Source organism: Macadamia integrifolia, chromosome 5 (assembly GCF_013358625.1).
Source record: "Macadamia integrifolia cultivar HAES 741 chromosome 5, SCU_Mint_v3, whole genome shotgun sequence".
In the NCBI taxonomy this organism is placed as follows: Eukaryota; Viridiplantae; Streptophyta; class Magnoliopsida; order Proteales; family Proteaceae; genus Macadamia; species Macadamia integrifolia.
In genome coordinates, this window is record NC_056561.1 from 17,081,325 (window position 1) to 17,099,144 (window position 17,820).

At 36.5% G+C, this 17,820-nt stretch overlaps 1 protein-coding gene, 1 long non-coding RNA gene and 1 pseudogene across 3 annotated transcripts; 2 read left to right on the forward strand and 1 right to left on the reverse strand.

Moving 5' to 3' along the window:
• Nucleotides 1-996: 996 nt before the first annotated feature.
• Nucleotides 997-10,833, forward strand: LOC122080381 (SUPPRESSOR OF GAMMA RESPONSE 1). Of its 2 annotated transcripts, none has more exons than XM_042647340.1 (7): nucleotides 997-1,183; nucleotides 7,211-7,352; nucleotides 8,725-8,911; nucleotides 8,994-9,493; nucleotides 9,655-9,807; nucleotides 9,958-10,353; nucleotides 10,464-10,833. In XM_042647340.1, the coding sequence occupies exons 1-7, from the start codon at nucleotides 1,161-1,163 to the stop codon at nucleotides 10,518-10,520; spliced, it is 1,458 nt and encodes a 485-aa protein (XP_042503274.1). In that variant the 5' UTR covers nucleotides 997-1,160; the 3' UTR covers nucleotides 10,521-10,833. The 2 variants fall into 2 exon arrangements, with proteins under 2 accessions (XP_042503274.1, XP_042503275.1); XM_042647341.1 differs by lacking the exon at nucleotides 997-1,183 and adding an exon at nucleotides 5,043-5,216.
• A 3,134-nt stretch (nucleotides 10,834-13,967) lies between these two features.
• On the reverse strand, nucleotides 13,968-15,708 carry LOC122077924 (annotated as a pseudogene).
• A 531-nt stretch (nucleotides 15,709-16,239) lies between these two features.
• LOC122080168 lies at nucleotides 16,240-17,478 on the forward strand. The gene is made up of 2 exons (XR_006140613.1): nucleotides 16,240-16,649; nucleotides 17,339-17,478. It is a non-coding gene; the product is annotated as an uncharacterized LOC122080168 (long non-coding RNA).
• The last annotated feature ends 342 nt before the right edge of the window (nucleotides 17,479-17,820 follow it).

Here is a 17,820-nt window from a genome sequence, read left to right on the forward strand (position 1 = left end):
CCTCAAGTCCTGAGCCTCACCCAAATTGGGATTTCACTTCTGCACCGCATTGGAATTTGGTGGCAAGTAGTAAATATCCGCAGCACAGCCTATGCAGGACAAGTGGACAATGGGGACGTGGGTGGGCATCCTCTTCGTTTTGGGTGGTCCTACTCCTAACCCTCTGGTGGGCCCCAGCAAATGGAGCATATGATTCGCTGTATCCTTGCCATTGCATTCTTCCTGTTTTTCAATAGTATTTGGTGATGTGAGAGCAAACGTTGCCCTTGATTTTTTTCTCAATTATTTAAAGTTTTAAAAGTAAACTAAATTGAAAAAAAAGATAAACATCACCCTCCCCCCCTGAATTTAGACGAAATATTAACTAAATCCACCACCTTTGCGAAAATATCACTCCCCTTTCCTATAAAAAAATGTTTTTTAATAATTCCAACTTTTAGATTTAATTATTAAATCAAGTTAAACTTTTTTTTTATAATTTTTAAAATACCCTTTGTTTGTGTAATATCAAAACTACCCTTATCTTATCTTAAATGAAAACCCTCCATTAAAAAAAAAAAGCATCCAATTCACCAACAGTGCCCGTGAACTGGCTATAGTCAGCTGTTTCAACAGCCTCAGTGTCAGGTCTCACATTATTTGCTGCTTGAGAACCAACCATTTCTCTTTGAAGTTCGTTTGTGTTCTGATGAAATTGCCCGACGGTTCCAACATTTTCCCTGTAATATCCATTTGAAGTCTGCAGAAATTGTCCAACGCTACTACTCTGGTACCCATTTGGATTCTGCTGCAATTGTCCAACAGTTTCAACATTTTCCCTGTAATATCCCTTTTGGTACTGCTGAAAGTGGCCAACATTTCCACTCAAACGAAAACCCCTGATCAGATGAATGATTATTTTGATAAGAAAGATTTAACCCATTTGAACTGCTTTTAATTAACAACTAATGATCTCTGTAGAGAATCTTTATTGCCCCCTGCTTTTGGTCCAACTCAATTCCCTTTGTCAGCAGCCACTATGAAAAGCGCATTACAGAGAGACTTCGTAGAAATCCCCATTCCATTCCCTACTCACTAATGCCACACTCTCCTCCACTTCTCCAGAGAAACCCTAGTTTGGAAGGAGCAGCAGAAGAGATCGAAGCAAAATCCTTGCGACAATGGTGACCTTCCCCATCTCCAGGTACTCTCTCTCCATTGCATTTCTCGTTTTCTCTTTCGTAACCCAAGTTTGGAGTCTGGAGCTTTCTTTGTCACTCAAGAAATTCGACAAACACCAAAACTGTAGTTCCGAGATTGCTCTGCTCGGCGATGCTCAGATCGTTGATGGAGATTCTTCGGTTATGATCACTCGTCCTTCAGTTTCAGGCGCTGGGAGGCTCATCTACAAGAAACCGATTAGATTAATCGGGGGAGATTAGCCATCAATGTCTTTCTCCACAAACTTATCGTTCTCGATTTTTCCGGAAAATGGTGATGGACTTGCTTTCGTCATTCTTCCGACTAGTTTTCCTTCAAATTCGTTCGACGGAAGCTCCTTGGGGTTTTTGTTTGATTGGGGGTTTTCATTTAAGATAAGATAAGGTTGGTTTTGGTATTACACAAAATAAGGGTATTTTAGAAATTAAAAAAAAATTAATTTGACTTAATAGTCAAATCTAACGATTGGAGCGGTTAGATAACATCTTTTTCTTGTAAGGGGAAAAGAGTGATATTTTCGCAAGGGTAATAGGTCCAATTGTTTTTAGAGTGATGCTTAATTTTGAAAATAAATATATAAATAAATAAAAAGGGAAATTTACTATCACTCCCCTCCACTTAGCATATATTTACTTAAATTCCCTTGCTTTTTTACTTTTTTATTGATACTCGCTTGCTTTTTTTATTTTTACATCTCTTTTTTACTTGTTCTTTTTAAATACCCAGATTACCCTTCCTTTTCATTTGTAACCAATTACACTTTTTTTTCAAATTAATTGGTTTAAAACATGGTTTGAACCAAACCACTTACAAGTTTTGTCTCATCCAATCGTCAAGGATATTGACAAGCTAATGTGTCCTTAAAGACATTATGTATTTATTTATTTATTATAATTATAATTATTTTATTTTGTCTCATCCAATCATCAGGATGTTATTTATTTATCTATTATTATTATTATTTTTTATTCCACCCATCATCACAAATTTAGCAATTTTTTTATTGGTATTAGATTGGTAACAATCTTAGCCAATCTAAAGATTAAAAAAAATTAAAAAATGTGCGGTACTCAATTGGAACATATGATACGATATAGATATAGATCAGATTTTTTTTTTTTTTTTTTGAATTTAGAATATCCTTGATGATGAGATGGGATGAGATAAAACTTGTTAGTGATTTGGTTCAAAACATGTTTTGAACCAATCAATTTAAGAACAATGTAATTAATAGATTACAAGTGAAAAGAGAGGATAATCTAGATATTTAAAAAGAGCTGGGGAGAAAGAGATATATAATAAAAAAACAGGAGAGTATTAACAACATAATGAAAAGTAAAAAGGTTTTAATAAATATAGGCCAAGTGTAAATGAGAGATAGTACATTTTCCATAAATAAAACCCCAAAGGCTTTTTCGGACTCAACCACACTTTCTATATGTTTTTCAATTTCCCTTAATTTATTTTAATCATCATGGGGTTCTCTAAAGACAATGTTATCCCACACACCGCCATTTAAGATTTTTTTGGTAGTGTCACACTGTCACTGCCATTAATGATGCTATTAATAGGATGTGAGAGATTCTTCTTCCACCACATGGAAATAATAATAATCATAATAATGCTGCGATGTTGGAATATGGAAATTATGGAACAACCGAAGACAAATTAAACTAGAGAGTAGTCATTCCACATTCCACACCTTTTATTCTGCAAGTCGGAGTACTATTTGTGCCCATTATTTGATGCATATCTAAAATAAGATGGAGTTGAAAAGAAAAAAAAATCTCAGATTGACCATCCATATTCCATAATTTATAAAAAAAAAAAAAAAATTTGGTGCCATGCAGGTTGTGCTGACAATCAAAGAAATATAATCTTTCATATTTCCCTTTGAATTCACAAATATTTTCTTAAGCCTATGTTTGGTAATCAAGAGAAAAAAATAAAATAAAAATTATACTATTCTCTTAGTTTAAGAAATTCTATTGTGTTTGATATATCTTCAATCCAAATAAGATTTTTTTTTTTTTGAAATTTTAAAATTCACTAGGGAATGGTGAAGTTTCCGTTTATTGTCAAAATAATAAAAGCTTTGCCTAAAACATAAGAAAATACAAGAAAATAAAAACATTTTTAGTCTTTTCTTCTCTTTTCTAAGTTCTTTTTTCTTTTCTTCTCTTGCTTATCAAACACATTCTAAGTTTTAGTATTTTAATACCCTACTAGAGACGGAGCCGATCAAATTAGGGAAATAGAGGGAGAGTCTGAGAGGATTTAGAAGGATGGATAGGATTTAGTTTCTCTCTCCAGGCAATTTCAGCAGGATGTGAGAGGCATGTGGATCAAATTATGTGAATCGTTGGATTCATAGGAGAACAAGTGTCATAATTGGAGAATTCGTTGGACGCTAATTGAAGCTTCAATTATTGTAGACGAATCCGATCCACTTGTGGATGATTTATGAGTAGCAAGCCAGATTGGACAAATTTGTCCTATAGAATTTGATACTGTATTTTTTTCTTTTTCAAACAAAAGATTGTGTACACATTCATATGTGATGCATAATTTTGCACACAATCATTGGATGGAATTAAGGGGTCCACCATAGACCCCATCCCCTATTTTTTTTTGGTAAAATTTTTGTGGCTACTACCCAATATCAATATCCATGGACTAAATCATCCTGCTCTTCCCTTTTTTTCCGGAATCAATCGATAGGTTGCTCTGATGTGGGCCTGACCTTAGTTTAGTAATATTGTGATCATCTGATTGTTTGTTGAGTGTTTTATGAACTGAGAATTCGATCATTTGGGCAAGTAAACAATGTTATTGATAACGGTCCAGACAACACCACCTCTCCTGTGTCCAAAGTCCAAACACAGCATCCCATCCCTCCCTTGCATCCTAGTACCATCACCTACCATGTCCCTTAGAATCCCTCCCATGGCAGTTGTCGAATTGTTAGAACATAGAAGAAATGAGGAGAAAAAGAAAAGTAAACAGCCATTGAAGTTTTCTCCCATGAGCAATGCAAGAGTCTTGCCAAATCGATAGGACTTTAAACGAAAGTGAGGTAGAGAAGACAAGCAGAAGCAAACAGAAGCTCGGACTGTTTGAACCTTTTTGAGTACTTTCTCACCCCATGTATCTAAACGCTCTCAAATTACTTTGGAAAGCCTGATTCCACCGCACTACTTAACCGCCATCCAATCATGACCTTAATTGTGAGTTTTTCTTTTTGATAGGTCCTACTCTAGGAGGGGGAGGTGTGTACAAGAAGCTTGAACCCAAGACCGTAGCAATGGGTTAATTGTGTGGTTATAGTCCATTTGTTCCTTGCCAAGTGAGTAAGCTCCGGTAGGCTCTTCTTGTCTTTTGTCATGTTTCCTCTGACACAAATTAGAATTGATATGAAAATTTTGAATTATGTTTTGAGTTGAGGTTTTAAAGATCAAAATCAAATCGGACTGCATTGAAATCAATAAAACATTGAATCGAACTTAATAAAGAATCAAAATTGATATAACATGATATTAACTCGGTACTAAACAAAAATTCATCAAAAGACATTTTTTTTTTTCTTACTCTTGAATTATGATACATGACAAACCCAAACCAAACCAAGACCAAACCACTAATAATTTGATAAAAATAGGCAAAACCAATTCAAAACCGATGTATTGTTATTGGTTCATGATTCGATTTTATTCATTCTCATATTGAAATTGATCCAAACCAACCGATTGACACAATTTTATTTTATTTTTTGATTAGAAAAGTTGACCATGTTGAGTGAGACTGAGAGTATGAGATTTCATACTCCTATGTATGCGTCACCGTAGCATCTTCTTTTTCGAATTCGAGTCCAAAGTAATAAAAAAGTGGGAAAAAGGGAAAACTTCTCTGATCCGAGCGGAAGAAGCAGGAGGTCAAGGAGGTCAAGGAGGCAAAGAAGAAGATCGATTTGGTGTTCTTCATCGCTTGATTTTCCCACCCTTTTCCTGAATGTCTGGGTATGTTCTCTCTCTCTCTCTCTGTACGTGATTGACTGTGTGTGTGTGTGTGTGTGTGAGAGAGAGAGAGAGAGAGAGAGAGAGAGAGAGAGAGAGAGAGAGAGAGAGAGAGAGTTTTGGTGATAATAGCAGAACCTACTCTCTGGGTACTCTGTTGATTAAATATCGCATTGTTAGGTGGGAACTTTAAATTCCCCCTTTCATCTTTCCTTTTTATTTTTTTCCCGTTTTGTCAATACATTTTTAGTGCAAGACTTAATTTTCAGTAAACTTGATAGGGTTTTCTCCATGCTATGCTTAGATCGTTGATCCTTAAATGGAAATTTTTTCTTTTAATCGTTCATATTTTATGAGGAGATACTCTTCTTTTACTGCTTTTTCTGGTTGAACAATGGGAAAATACTCTGATCCGTATATATTCAACGCCCATTTTCCCCAAGACTATAGAAAATCTCTTCCTTTTTTTTTTCCCTGTAAGGTAGTGTCTGCTTCTCAAATGCCTGTGTTTTATGTTTGAAATGAAATAATCAGTCACAGGCCTTTACCCTTTGAATTTGTATGGGTATTAATAAGTACCCTCAAGCGCATTCAGTTGCCTTGTGTCATACACCCACAATGGAAACCACTATTTGTAGTCCTTTTGGTGTTTGATGAGTGAAAATTCTCTCACTAGAGTGGGTTTTGGGTGGTGGGGTGGGAACTCCTTCTACTTGACCTGCTTTTTCATCCATTGAGGGAGGACTTTGGTTTTATGCGTTCTCTAATTCACTGTGCTTATTTTGCTAAATAGCTCTATGTTTTATCAATTACCCACTCAATAAACCGCAAATACTGTGGGAAATGCAATGAATTTCTGACTAACTTCATGAATACTGCTCTTGCAATTCTTAAATGTTCGTGGATTACCTTCATAACTTTGGGCTTCTTAAGAACAGATATTAAGAGGCTCAAAAGGTCTGCAAAACTGTTGACTAATGTATAATTTTTTGCTCAGTATGATCAAAAGCTTATATTAAATGAAGGGATTATACAATTAGAATTAAGGAAAGGAACATGGTCCTGAAGGAACCAGAATTTTGTTAGACAACACTGCTATTCCCTCCCTCCTTCTAGTAGAAGGTACAAGAATGGGCCCTACAGAAAGAGATCATCTGATCCTATGAAAACTGTGTACAGTAGGAGTAACAACTGCATGTATTGTAGTCTAGACTTTTTTGAACTCTTTATCACATCTTTTACCGTAAAATTTGGACACCAAAAAGCCTTCATTCTCTTTCTTTGTCCCTTTTATAACACTGTCTAATCAAATAATTATGGAGTTAGTTTGCTTTTTTTTTTTTCCTGATTGCTGGCAAAGAATTTTTTTTTTCTCCTCCACGTTTGCAAATAATGTGTCTTACCACATTCGATGCCAGATCACAATCATCAGTAGTGCTGCTACCCTTCTTAAGTTTTATATAAACATGGATCTGGAACTTTTCAAATTTTAAGAAGACATAGTGGTTTGAGCAGTTTAGGGATGAGAATAATAAGGTTCCCTCCTTGAATGACTGGGTGTTTGAAGGGAATTCTAAAGAACTGGTGTTGGAGAGAAGGACGAAAGGACCTGTATTTCAAATGTGTTCTGCAAAATAAGGTTCTGGTACTTTTCAGAAAGCCCCTTTAAAGATAAAACTTTCTCCGTAAGTTTTTCCTCTGTATGAGTGTTCTTGAAGGGAAAAATCTTTGAAAATTAAAAGGAAGATTGCCACTTTCATTTTACATTCAATTTTTTGTTAAGAAAAACCTAGTTGATCAGGGTCTTCCCCCAATGTCTTTTGATTCTTCTTCTTCTTCTTCTTCTTTTTTTGGTTGGTAGCAAAAGTATCTTATTTTAGGATATTACCTTTTATTAATCATTTGTGTGAGAGATGAAGATTTGATTTTCGTAATGCACTGGACACCACTGCATGTTTATTGTTGCTGATCATTATTCTTTCAATTAAACTATGCAGAGCGTCGTGGTTAGTTGATGGCAAGAGATTTGCAACGAAAATCAAGAGTGCATCTGAGGCATTTGATCCTAGCAAAGTCAAATGGAAAAGCAATCCAACAAAGGCTTGTCCAGAGTGCAACCATATCATCGATAACAGTGATGTATGATTCCTTAACTTTTATAGGTTTTCTGATAATTCACTAGCTTCTCCATTAAGAAAATTACATAAAAATTTGTAATTAATGGTTGCCATAAGGTAATAAAATGACAATTTGTACCAGAATAAATTGTAGAGAGACCTGTATACAACAACAACAACAACAACAACTAAGCCTTTTCCCAACTGAATGGGGTTGGCTACATGGATCAGTCAAAGAAAAAGATAAAGGAAGGAAGAGGGATAAGGGGAAAGGATAGAGAAAGAAAAAAAAAATGAAACCAAAGCAACAGAGAGAACTATATTTTGATTAAGCAGGAAATTTTATGTGTGTTTCAAGTTGCTTATATAATGTGCTGAGACATTGTTTATAAGGGATATGAGTGGTTGTGTTGAATTACAAGAATAAGGGAAGGCCTGGAATAATATGTGCAACTTTTTCCTGCAAATTTCATCTTCTTTTTTGTCCCAATTAGCAAGCATAACTTCACTAGCCAATCCAGGAACTCGCATCTTGTGTAGGAGGATCAGAGAGAGAATCCATAAAGACAAAAGTGTCTCTATAAATAGAATTGTCGTTTGGCAGTGTCAAACTCTTCACAGTTCCTACAAGTAGAAGGTTATAAGAAAATAACTTGCCCAACCCAAACTATGCAAGGGAGCCAAAAAAAGCTCCCAGATAGATTGATGATTAAATCTAGTTGGACCAGAAACAATGATAGCTTATGCAATTGAAATCCTTCAAAAGGAAGTACCATAAAGAAAGTAATTTTCAGGTCCTTTGAACTGCCTTCTAAACAGCATGCACTTTTCTTAAAAAAATTTAATTGTAAAATTCTGTAAATTGGTAGTGGCCATAATTGGCAACAGCCAGTTTCTATTCCCACCCACTGATGTCTAATGCGTAAAGTGCTGAGAGAAATAGAGAATCAAACCACTTATAAAGAGGACCTCATCAACTGGTATTGAGCTTTCTGTCTAACAGTCTAAGTAATCTTTATCTGTATTTGAAGTTCATCATTTTCGCTTCGGTTGCTGAAAAAAAGTTGATAATAAACTTGACTAGTTGGTTCAATGTTCAAAAAGAGTCTTTTTTATTTTATTTTTATTTTTTTATTCCTTCTTTTCCCATCAGGTTTCTTATTTTGTATTCATAACACCAAGTCCAGTTCCAGTTTGGACGTGAGTGTTGCCTGGCATGTTAGATAGTGTCATTCTTTATTGTGTATTTGTGTTCATTACTTGTTAAAAGGGAATGAGAAAGAGTTGCCGATTAATTTTGTAGTTTGCTTCCTTGATCCTTGTTCAATTCCATATTTAGAGCTAAACTCGCCATCTACTAAAATCTTGAGCATATCGAATCTGTCTATTTTCAGATCACTCAAGAGTGGCCGGGTTTACCCAAAGGTGTGAAATTTGATCCATCTGATCAGGAGATTATTTGGCATCTACTTGCAAAAGTTGGTGAGGGGGATGCGAAACTCCATCCTTTTATCGATGAGTTCATTTTAACTGTTGATAAAGATGAAGGAATTTGCTATAGCCATCCTCAGAGACTACCAGGTCAGTGATCATGTGTCAAGGTACTTGGTTTATTCTTTGAGCTTTATATCTTACTAAGTAATTTTGCAAAAATCACTTTTAGGTGTTAAGCAGGATGGAAGTGTGTCCCATTTCTTCCATAGAGCAATCAAAGCTTACAACACTGGATCACGAAAGCGTCGGAAAATACTCGGTGATGATCTTGGTGATGTCCGTTGGCATAAAACTGGCAGGACCAAACCTGTATGCTTAGATGGGATACAGAGAGGATGCAAGAAGATTATGGTTCTCTATATGAGCTTGGCAAAGGGTGGGAAACCTGAGAAGACTAATTGGGTTATGCACCAATATCACCTTGGCACAGGAGAGGATGAGAAGGATGGAGAATTTGTCATTTCAAAAATATTTTATCAGCAACAAGGAAAACAGGGTGAGACGATTGAACAAGACGTGCCTTCTGATGTGCCTGAAGCTGCAATTGCAAAAGTTGATCCACTCACTCCGAAATCTGTGCCTCCTGAACCTCGTCGTACTGAAAAGCGACATTCTGACCTTAATGTTGGACAATCAACTTCAAGTACTTCAGTAAAACTCTCTGTCCTGGTAATGGAAGAAGATTCATCTAGCACCCCAGAAACATATTTTTTTATCACTTTTTGTGAGCAAGAGCTTTCAAATTTAAACAATTTACACTACATAACGTTCAGCAATTAATTGGAAGATTTCTCATGTCTACTATTTTATTCATTGATCTGCTACTTCAGCATCCTGAGATACGAGATGTTAAAGATGGGGTGCAACTTGCAATTGGAAATTTTAATGGAGAAGATCACCTTGTAATGGAAGATCATGATACCCAGTATTGTAATCTTGACCTTCCACGAGAATCTACATTTAGTTGCATGAAACCGTCCCAGGTATAGATTTTGAGTCACTTAAAGGTCTAAGATTAAATTGATTGATCTTCCCCCACCCTTTTCTGTTTTAACCCCATTTTTAACCTTTCCGTGTTAGGTTTCTGTTGCTTGCTCCTCTAATATTAGTTTTTCTCTGTCCTTTTACTTCAGCATCCTGAAACTACATATGTTGAAGATGGGGTGGAAGTTGCATGGGAAAAGGTCAATGATCAAGATAACCGAGATGTGGTAAATCAAGATGACCACATGGTGGATGATTATGGTCACAATGAGGAAGATCCAAAGTGGTGGGAAGGAGAATCACAGTTTATTTTAGATTCTCAGCAGCTTGTGGAAGGTCTGTCTTTATGTGATGAGCTCCTTCAGAGTCAGTCCTCGAATCCTGATGGAGATGGTGAAGAAAGAAAGGCCAAACCCTGTCTTTCTGAGTATGCTCACTTAGGGCCAGAAGATCTAAAAAGGGATTTAGAAGATTGCCAAAATTTGGGACTTGATCACGGAGATATTGAACTTGATACACCCTCAGATTTCAGACTCAGCCAACTTGTATGTTTCTGATGCTTTCCACCCAATTTTTCTCTTTCTAATATTGGAAATTCTCGATGATAGTGCCTGTTGACATTCCCTTGTAATGGATCTACCAAATTCTTTTGTAGGAGTTTGGATCACAAGATAGCTTTTTTGCTTGGGCCGGGACCAAGGCAGGTGATTGAATGACGTATGCGCGTTCCTTGGTAAGATGGTCCCAATTTTTTGTTGCTCTATCAGCTCCTGCAAGTGTCTCGTTTTGGTACATATGCAAAGACAGGTTTCAAGGAAGTATATGTTTTATTTATTTTTGGTCACACTAAGATTGTTTGTCGGTAGCTCTATCTGCTACTGCAGCTGTTTCATTTTGTTATATATATGTAGAGCTTTTACTACAATATCCTTGTGTAAGTTGACAATGCCATACTGAATTGGCAGGTATAGACAATGTCATTGAAGTCGGTATTTGAGATATAGACTAATTCAACTGTTCAGTTACTCTGGAGATCTTTCATGATGGTAATTTTTCCAAAGGCATGCACTTGTGATGCCCATGCACATAGCTAATATGTGTTTATTTAACCGTTGTTCAGTACTAACTACTAGATATGCCCCTAGAGTTTCCATGACATTCTTTTAAATTAGATGATGACTCTATATAATAAAATATTAATTTCAACATCAAATCTAAGAAAATCTTAGCTAACCTGCCAATTTATTTTATTTATAATCAATTCTAAGTAAGCAGATGTCTAGTTTTGGGCTTAATATCTTGAATTAGATAGTTGGCCATGAGATTGTATAGCTTGTCACTTATGAATCCCTTCCCAACTAGAATGTCTCCTTTGGAAATGGAACACAGTGAAGCCTCTGGAACTCACTGTCTAGTTCCTCAATAGGATTTCTGGCGAGATCTCAATTCCCACCCTGGCATTGAGAGGTGAATAGTAAACATTGGTTTGTATCACACACACACACACCCCCTCCCAACACACACACACACAGACACAGGATAAGAGAACACTACCCCGCAGGTACATGCCAGTGCCCGGGAGCATCTTCAGCATGGGGGCAGCACGTTCCGCAATGCTGTGTCTAGGGTGTAGACACACGCAAGTGGATAACGTTCTTTCATTCATTATATATATATATATATATATATATTATAACATTGATATTTGTTTGACTACTAAGGCTCACCATGCAGAGGAGCGTTCTAAAAGGGCCAATTTGAAGGAATTGTAATATATAACAACCTTAAGGTATTGTTCTCTTCTTTCTATTGTTAAGAGGTGTGATTAAGTTCAGAATTTTTTCAAATTTTTGAGACACTTGAACTAATCATGAGATGCTCTGTATTATTGTCTGAAAGTCTGATTAGACAAATTTGTCAGGAAACACCAATTGGGAAGATCTATGGAACGTCCATTTAACTGCACCAAGTTTAATAACTTACTGTTTTCCCATTTAAAATATGATTAATTTGATTTTAAGTACTATATTATTATCTACTACCGTAAGGATACCCAACTTACCAGCTCTTACAATCCTGTAGGGTAAGAGCTCATTTATGATATTTTCCTGTATTAATTTAGAGATGGATTATGGTTGTGAACACCATTTTCAGTTGTAGCAAATGGATTTCAAGTTGTCTTGGAGGAGAGAGAAGTGTGCCACCTGCACCAGCATTTGGTCAATGGGAACATGTGCAGAAGTGTCAATAGTGATCCTTATGTCTATCTCCCTCTTCCCGAAACAAGAGGTAGAGAATTCTTTTCACATGGGGAGGGGTGAGAGAGATACACATGGGACGGCTCTTTTTCCAATGCCCCTCTGCTGTTGCATATGCCAACGTTCCTGGACCGAGGTTTATTACCAGAAAAAAAAAAATCCTCTTAAGCTGTGTGGGTGTGAAGGGAATCAACATTGGTGGGATTTTTCACATTTCAGATGGGGGGTTGGGGGAGACGGCTGTCAATTTGCATCTCTCTGTGTTTGGGTACCGACGCCACAGTCCACACAGATATGTAAATAAGATTGCGATGTAAAATTTTGTCTCAAATTCCGGTGTCCACACAGATATGCATATTCTCATTGCCGCCTGGTGACTTAGCTGCCGTCATCTCTTTTTCGGTAAATCAAAACAAGCTGCTTTTTCATTTCTCAGACAAGATGCTCTCCCAAGCAATATGCACCACACTCATTAAAGTTGTGATCCATTCCCTCCCTCCCTACTCGATGTCTTCTTTCTCCATTCCCAAAACCATTTGCAAAAAATTGACTCAACTTTCGTGCACGGCTTTGTTTCAAAAGGGTTTCTTAAGGGCGTGTTTGATTGCTTGACTCAACAGAAAGTGATTTTATAGAATTGTGATTCTTGTCAAAGTATGGTGTTTGATACCCAAGAATTAGATTTTAGAAAGAATATGGTGATTCTTGGTTTGCACTTTTTTACGCATGGAGTGATTAGGAGACCTTAGATGAGAATCACATGATTCTTGCCCATGTATAAAAGGAGGCAGTTCTTGAGAGAGGCTAGGAGGAACCGATCCTCCTTCAACCTTGGACACCACACCCAATCGCCCCAAGCTGCACTTCCATCGTCTTCAGAAATCTTTGCTTAGAATCCACACATGTATTTAGAAACCATAGCTTATCCAGTTCAAGATCCATCTTCTTTGCAGAACCATGCTTCCGTTGATCATGATCAAGGCTTGCTTGTAACGCCCAAAACCCTTTTGAAACAGAGCCGTGCGTGACATACCATCATAAGCCCCCATAAGCTGATATGGGATCATAACATACCACGATGCTTCTGAACCCGACATGGCAAGCCTTGACAATTGTGGCTTGCTACTAATGATACTATCCCACATTGTACCATTGATGTGGTGTGGGAGATTCCCCCTACACTAGTACCAGTAGTTAATAAACATTCTTATTATATGTGTATTGGTATAGATAGTATAATTAAAAAAATTGGACTTATTAGAAGTCTGGTTTTGTGCATAGTCGTGTACACGACAATTTGACCTTTTAAATAGAGGAAATAAAAATGGTATTTATACACCCTCCCTATTTTCCCCATCCGATGGCCATGTACATACACAATCATGCACAAAACCTTTGTCTTTAATTAATAATTCAAATATATATTATTTGGGATTGTTGAATGACATCTCTATAGGTCACTTTAGAAATGTAGCAATCTGTGTCTCCCTTATTAGACAAAGTGAAGAAGTGTTTGTATGCATACATGATCGTGGAAATCGGAACCTTAATAAATCCACCTTTTTTTCTTAGTTCAAGTTAATTGTGGGGTCACTACATGGGCTCGGGGTTTTCCTGGTCTACACAAAGTGTGGGATGGGGTTCCTCAGTAGATTAAATTACAGTCCCATAGGTCAGAAGAATGCTTTTAAACATGTTTACAACTCTGTGGGAAGAATAGAAACAACATGAAAGGTACATAGCATGAGAGCAAAGAATGAATCCAATTTAAGCCAAAAAAATTCTTGTTTGAAGCATGTGTTCATCAACAGGAAAGAAAGGCCATAAGAATTCATTTATATCTAAAAAGAAATCTAACATCCATAGATAAGACATTTAAACCTTAAATGAAAGAATAAAGCCTAAAACAAACATTTGAGTTTAGGTGTAAGATTTTGAATTAGCCAATTTGCCATGTTCCTGTATGCCTCCTCTGTCAAATGAATGCCATCCCAAATGATGTGTGTATCAGGAATGGGACATATTGTAGCCTCTGGAACTCCACATACATTATTTGGATCAAAATTATATTTCCCTCCTCCACTTCCACAACAAGCTTTCTGTAGAGCATTCATGTCAAACCCTAGATTAAATTGAGATGAAACTAAAGAAAGAATATTAGTACTAAGTAGCCATCCATGTTTCTAAAAAACCCATTTATTAATGCTTGTAAGATAGAAAAGTACTAACCAAGCAAAGAAGCTTTGTCATAGACCCATTTAAAGGCATTGTAATAATCAGCATAATCTACAATTCTACATCAACATTTGGGTATTCATCTCTCAATTGTTGCAAAGCTTGTTGGAGCTGATCATTGTGAAACGTTGAAAAGTTATTGAAGCCTTTCAGACACTAGAATTCATCGTAAGCTGCCGTATCATTGGTTTGGAATGCTGTGAGATAAATTGGGAAATTCCCTGGAATTACCACTCGAGTTGCACCAAGTTTTATAACTTCTTGCATATCCAATTAACAATAATTTAGTATAAGAATATGGTGATTAGTACAATAATAATCTGATTAATTATATGCAGCAATGGTTGAGGAAACTTACCATGGCAGTTGTTTTGATGGATTGAATTACATGAGGCACCAAACTCTGTTGTAGGTCTTCCATGGTTTTGCCTTGGAAGATAGCATAATTATAATCATTACCACCGATCTCCCCCACAAAGAAGATTGATTTTTGAAGCTTTTCCTCACACTCTATGAAGTTATTTAAAGCACAAAGTAATGGTAAATAACCAAATAATTAAATGTTTTAATGAAATTAAGTAGATCAGCTAATAAAACAATGTGTTATATGGCTATTTTTCATGTTAGTGGAATGTCTCTCTTGGTCCATCTGGCCTGCTTATGGCAACGTCAAAGGTGGGCTAGTCTCTCTAGGAGTTTCTTTTCTTTGTAGTTGTATCTGGTCTTTAGTCAGTTTGTTTGCATCTTTTTCAATTTTGTTTTTCATATTAATACAAATGATCTTATAGCGAAAAAAAAAAAAATGTGTTATATGCCATTATGAATCACCTTTTCTGTGCAACAAGTTGATTTGAGGTGGGACTTGAACCAATCGAGTTGAATAGAGAGAACTATTTGTTACTGGAGAATTAATATTGTTCTCTGCAAGGAAGGAAGCATTGAGTGCAGTCCAACCAGCCACCGCAAAATTCACGCCATGACTGAAATCAGAATCCTTTTCCAAGTAAGGATTAAGAAGAGGAAGACGAAGAGACAAAGCTGCAAAATAATTAAAATGGTATAAGAGGTTAGTGATTTATAAGAATAAGTGAAATTAAGAAGATATAAATGAAAATTGAGACTTATAATTGTAAGATTTCCTATTAGGTGCGCTAGCATAGTCAAAGATTTGTTTCTAAAACCGGTTTAGTGGTGTTGACTAAAGATGGAGTAAGCAGAAAGAATCCAATATTATTGGCAAGTGATCTCTATGGAGATATTGGATTCTATTAGCACATCTTAATGGTATAAAATATTTATTACTATGTGTGGACCTAAGGTATTGTTTCCTTAACGAGGTGGAAACCCTAATTTTATTGCAGGGTTGGTCCCTATCCTCACCCTTATATATAGTTATCACTGACCCATTAAGTGAGGCTAACGACCAAAAGCAAAAGGGAAAGAGGGTAGACCATGTGTGGACCTAAGGTATTGTTTCCTTAACGGGGAGGAAACCCTAATTTTATTGTAGGGTTGGTCCCTATCCTCACCCCTATATATAGTTATCACTGACCCATTAAGTGAGGCTAACGACCAAAAGCAAAAGGGAAAGAGGGTAGACCAGACCAACATTGATATTGTTGTACGACGAACATACAAGAAGACATTAAGGAGTTCTTATTCTTCAACCATGGATTCAGGTATGCCTAAAACTTGTTTTGTAGTATTTGTCGTGCATGCTTATCGATCTTCATGAATCGTTCCGCATTTATTTTCTTTCAATGGTATCAAAGCCTCGTTCATGAAAAATCGATCGGCTGTACCATCAGTAATAAAAATCAATTTCTTCTCCTCGAGCCGTTTTGTTTTGTTTTGAAGAAACCAGAAAAGTAATATATTATATATTATTACTAAAGTACAAAACTGGTAAAAAAAAAAAAAAAAACAGAGGTTTTTTGATTTTCTTTTCTGGTTTTAGCACGAGTCGGAAAACTGTGGCAAGATGTAGTATTTTTGGTTGATTTGATCCGAGGTGGGTTTTATTAGCGATTTGCTAGTATTTGTTATGTTAATTTGTTAAATCTCACCGGCATCTCTTTCTTTCCTTCGGGAATCGCAGAGCAGAAGGCAGAGGGGGGCAATAATTGCTTTGAACCACATCTGCTATCGAAAAATAGGCTTTTTGTTGATAACCCTTGGGCTCTTCGGCATCACCATCACCTCCGACAGCGCGAGGAGCATATTTGCGTCAGTTAGGGCTCTTTACGGAGCCCAGTATCTCCGCAAGTCAGAGGATTTGCTGGGGGTTTCTCTGGTGGTGTATGCCTAGTTGCCATTAAGTATTGCGAGATTTTGACCTTTCGATTTTGGTGAGTGGAAGAAGAACATGGCCACGATTCTGGAATAGACGGTTTATTTCAAAAAATTAGTGAACTATTCGCACCGTTCCTCGGTATGAAGGCCGTGGATTCATCCACCTTGTGTTCTTTAAGGGGTCAAATCTTGGAAGGCATTAGAAGATACAGGTTTTTGTGTTCTAGATCCAATAGGTTCTTCTCTTTTTCTCCGGGCCTGTGTCTCACGCTCTCACGAATACACACACGCACACTCGCAGATTTTTTTTTTGGATTTTCTGGTTTATCACGTTTTCTTGTGAGTTTCTGTTTGTAACTCTCAGATCTAATTTGTCCTTGTGCTCTTTCAATCAGCAGAAGCGCATCTTATTGATGGCGGTGCTCCTCTGCATCTCCTTTATCTATCGAACTATTACTTGATAATTTCTTCAATTCTTGTTCTCTTATTTCTTGATAATTTCTTCAATTCTTTTGTTTTCTTTATATATATTTTTTTATCTCAGAATTATGACTGTTTGTTCTTTAGGTTCTCCATATTCTGTAGCTGACCCCAGATCTGAGTACCTTCTTCCCGCTTCCTCTTTTTTCTGCCTCAGAATTGTTAATGAATTGCATATTGTCCCTTGATTGCTAGGCTTCTTTCCCCTGGCTCTGCCTTTTGTGGTTGTTCTGGTTTGGGGAACTAATCATGTGCTGGGATGCAGGGAACTGGCACTTTATAGCAGCTGGTTGAGAACGTCAGGACCCTTCTGGCCTCCTAACTGCTAGGTTTGGGACTAAAAGTTTCCTCTTCATAAGCCAATTTTCTTTTTGTTGGAAAGAATTAAGTTCTGCTTTTTCCAAGAAAATAATTTCAAATCATGGATAACCTGCAGGTTACGTGTTGATAAATTCTGATATTATGTGTTCCTCCACATTGGTTGTGGAGGATTGACTAACGGGACATTTAAATATTGTGCTTCTGGTTTCCAATCGGAAACTGTTGCTTGTTTGTTTGAAATTGGTCTTTTCCAATTTTCTAATTAGTTTCATGTTTTTTCTATTTTATATATGCCCTTCTCTAATTTGATTGTGAAGGATTTTATCGTTTGAAATTGTCTTATATGGTAATGATCAATTTTCACATAATGTCTAATGAAGTTTTTTTTAGATTTAAAATAATTATTTTGAGAGTCCCAAGGCCTTG

Coding starts and splice junctions, on each gene's coding strand:
- LOC122080381 (XM_042647340.1), top strand. CDS start 1,161: ATGGTGACCTTCCCCATCTCCAG. Junction 1,184..7,210: donor GTGACCTTCCCCATCTCCAG/GTACTCTCTCTC, acceptor TAAACTATGCAG/AGCGTCGTGGTTAGTTGATG. Junction 9,808..9,957: donor GTTGCATGAAACCGTCCCAG/GTATAGATTTTG, acceptor CTTTTACTTCAG/CATCCTGAAACTACATATGT.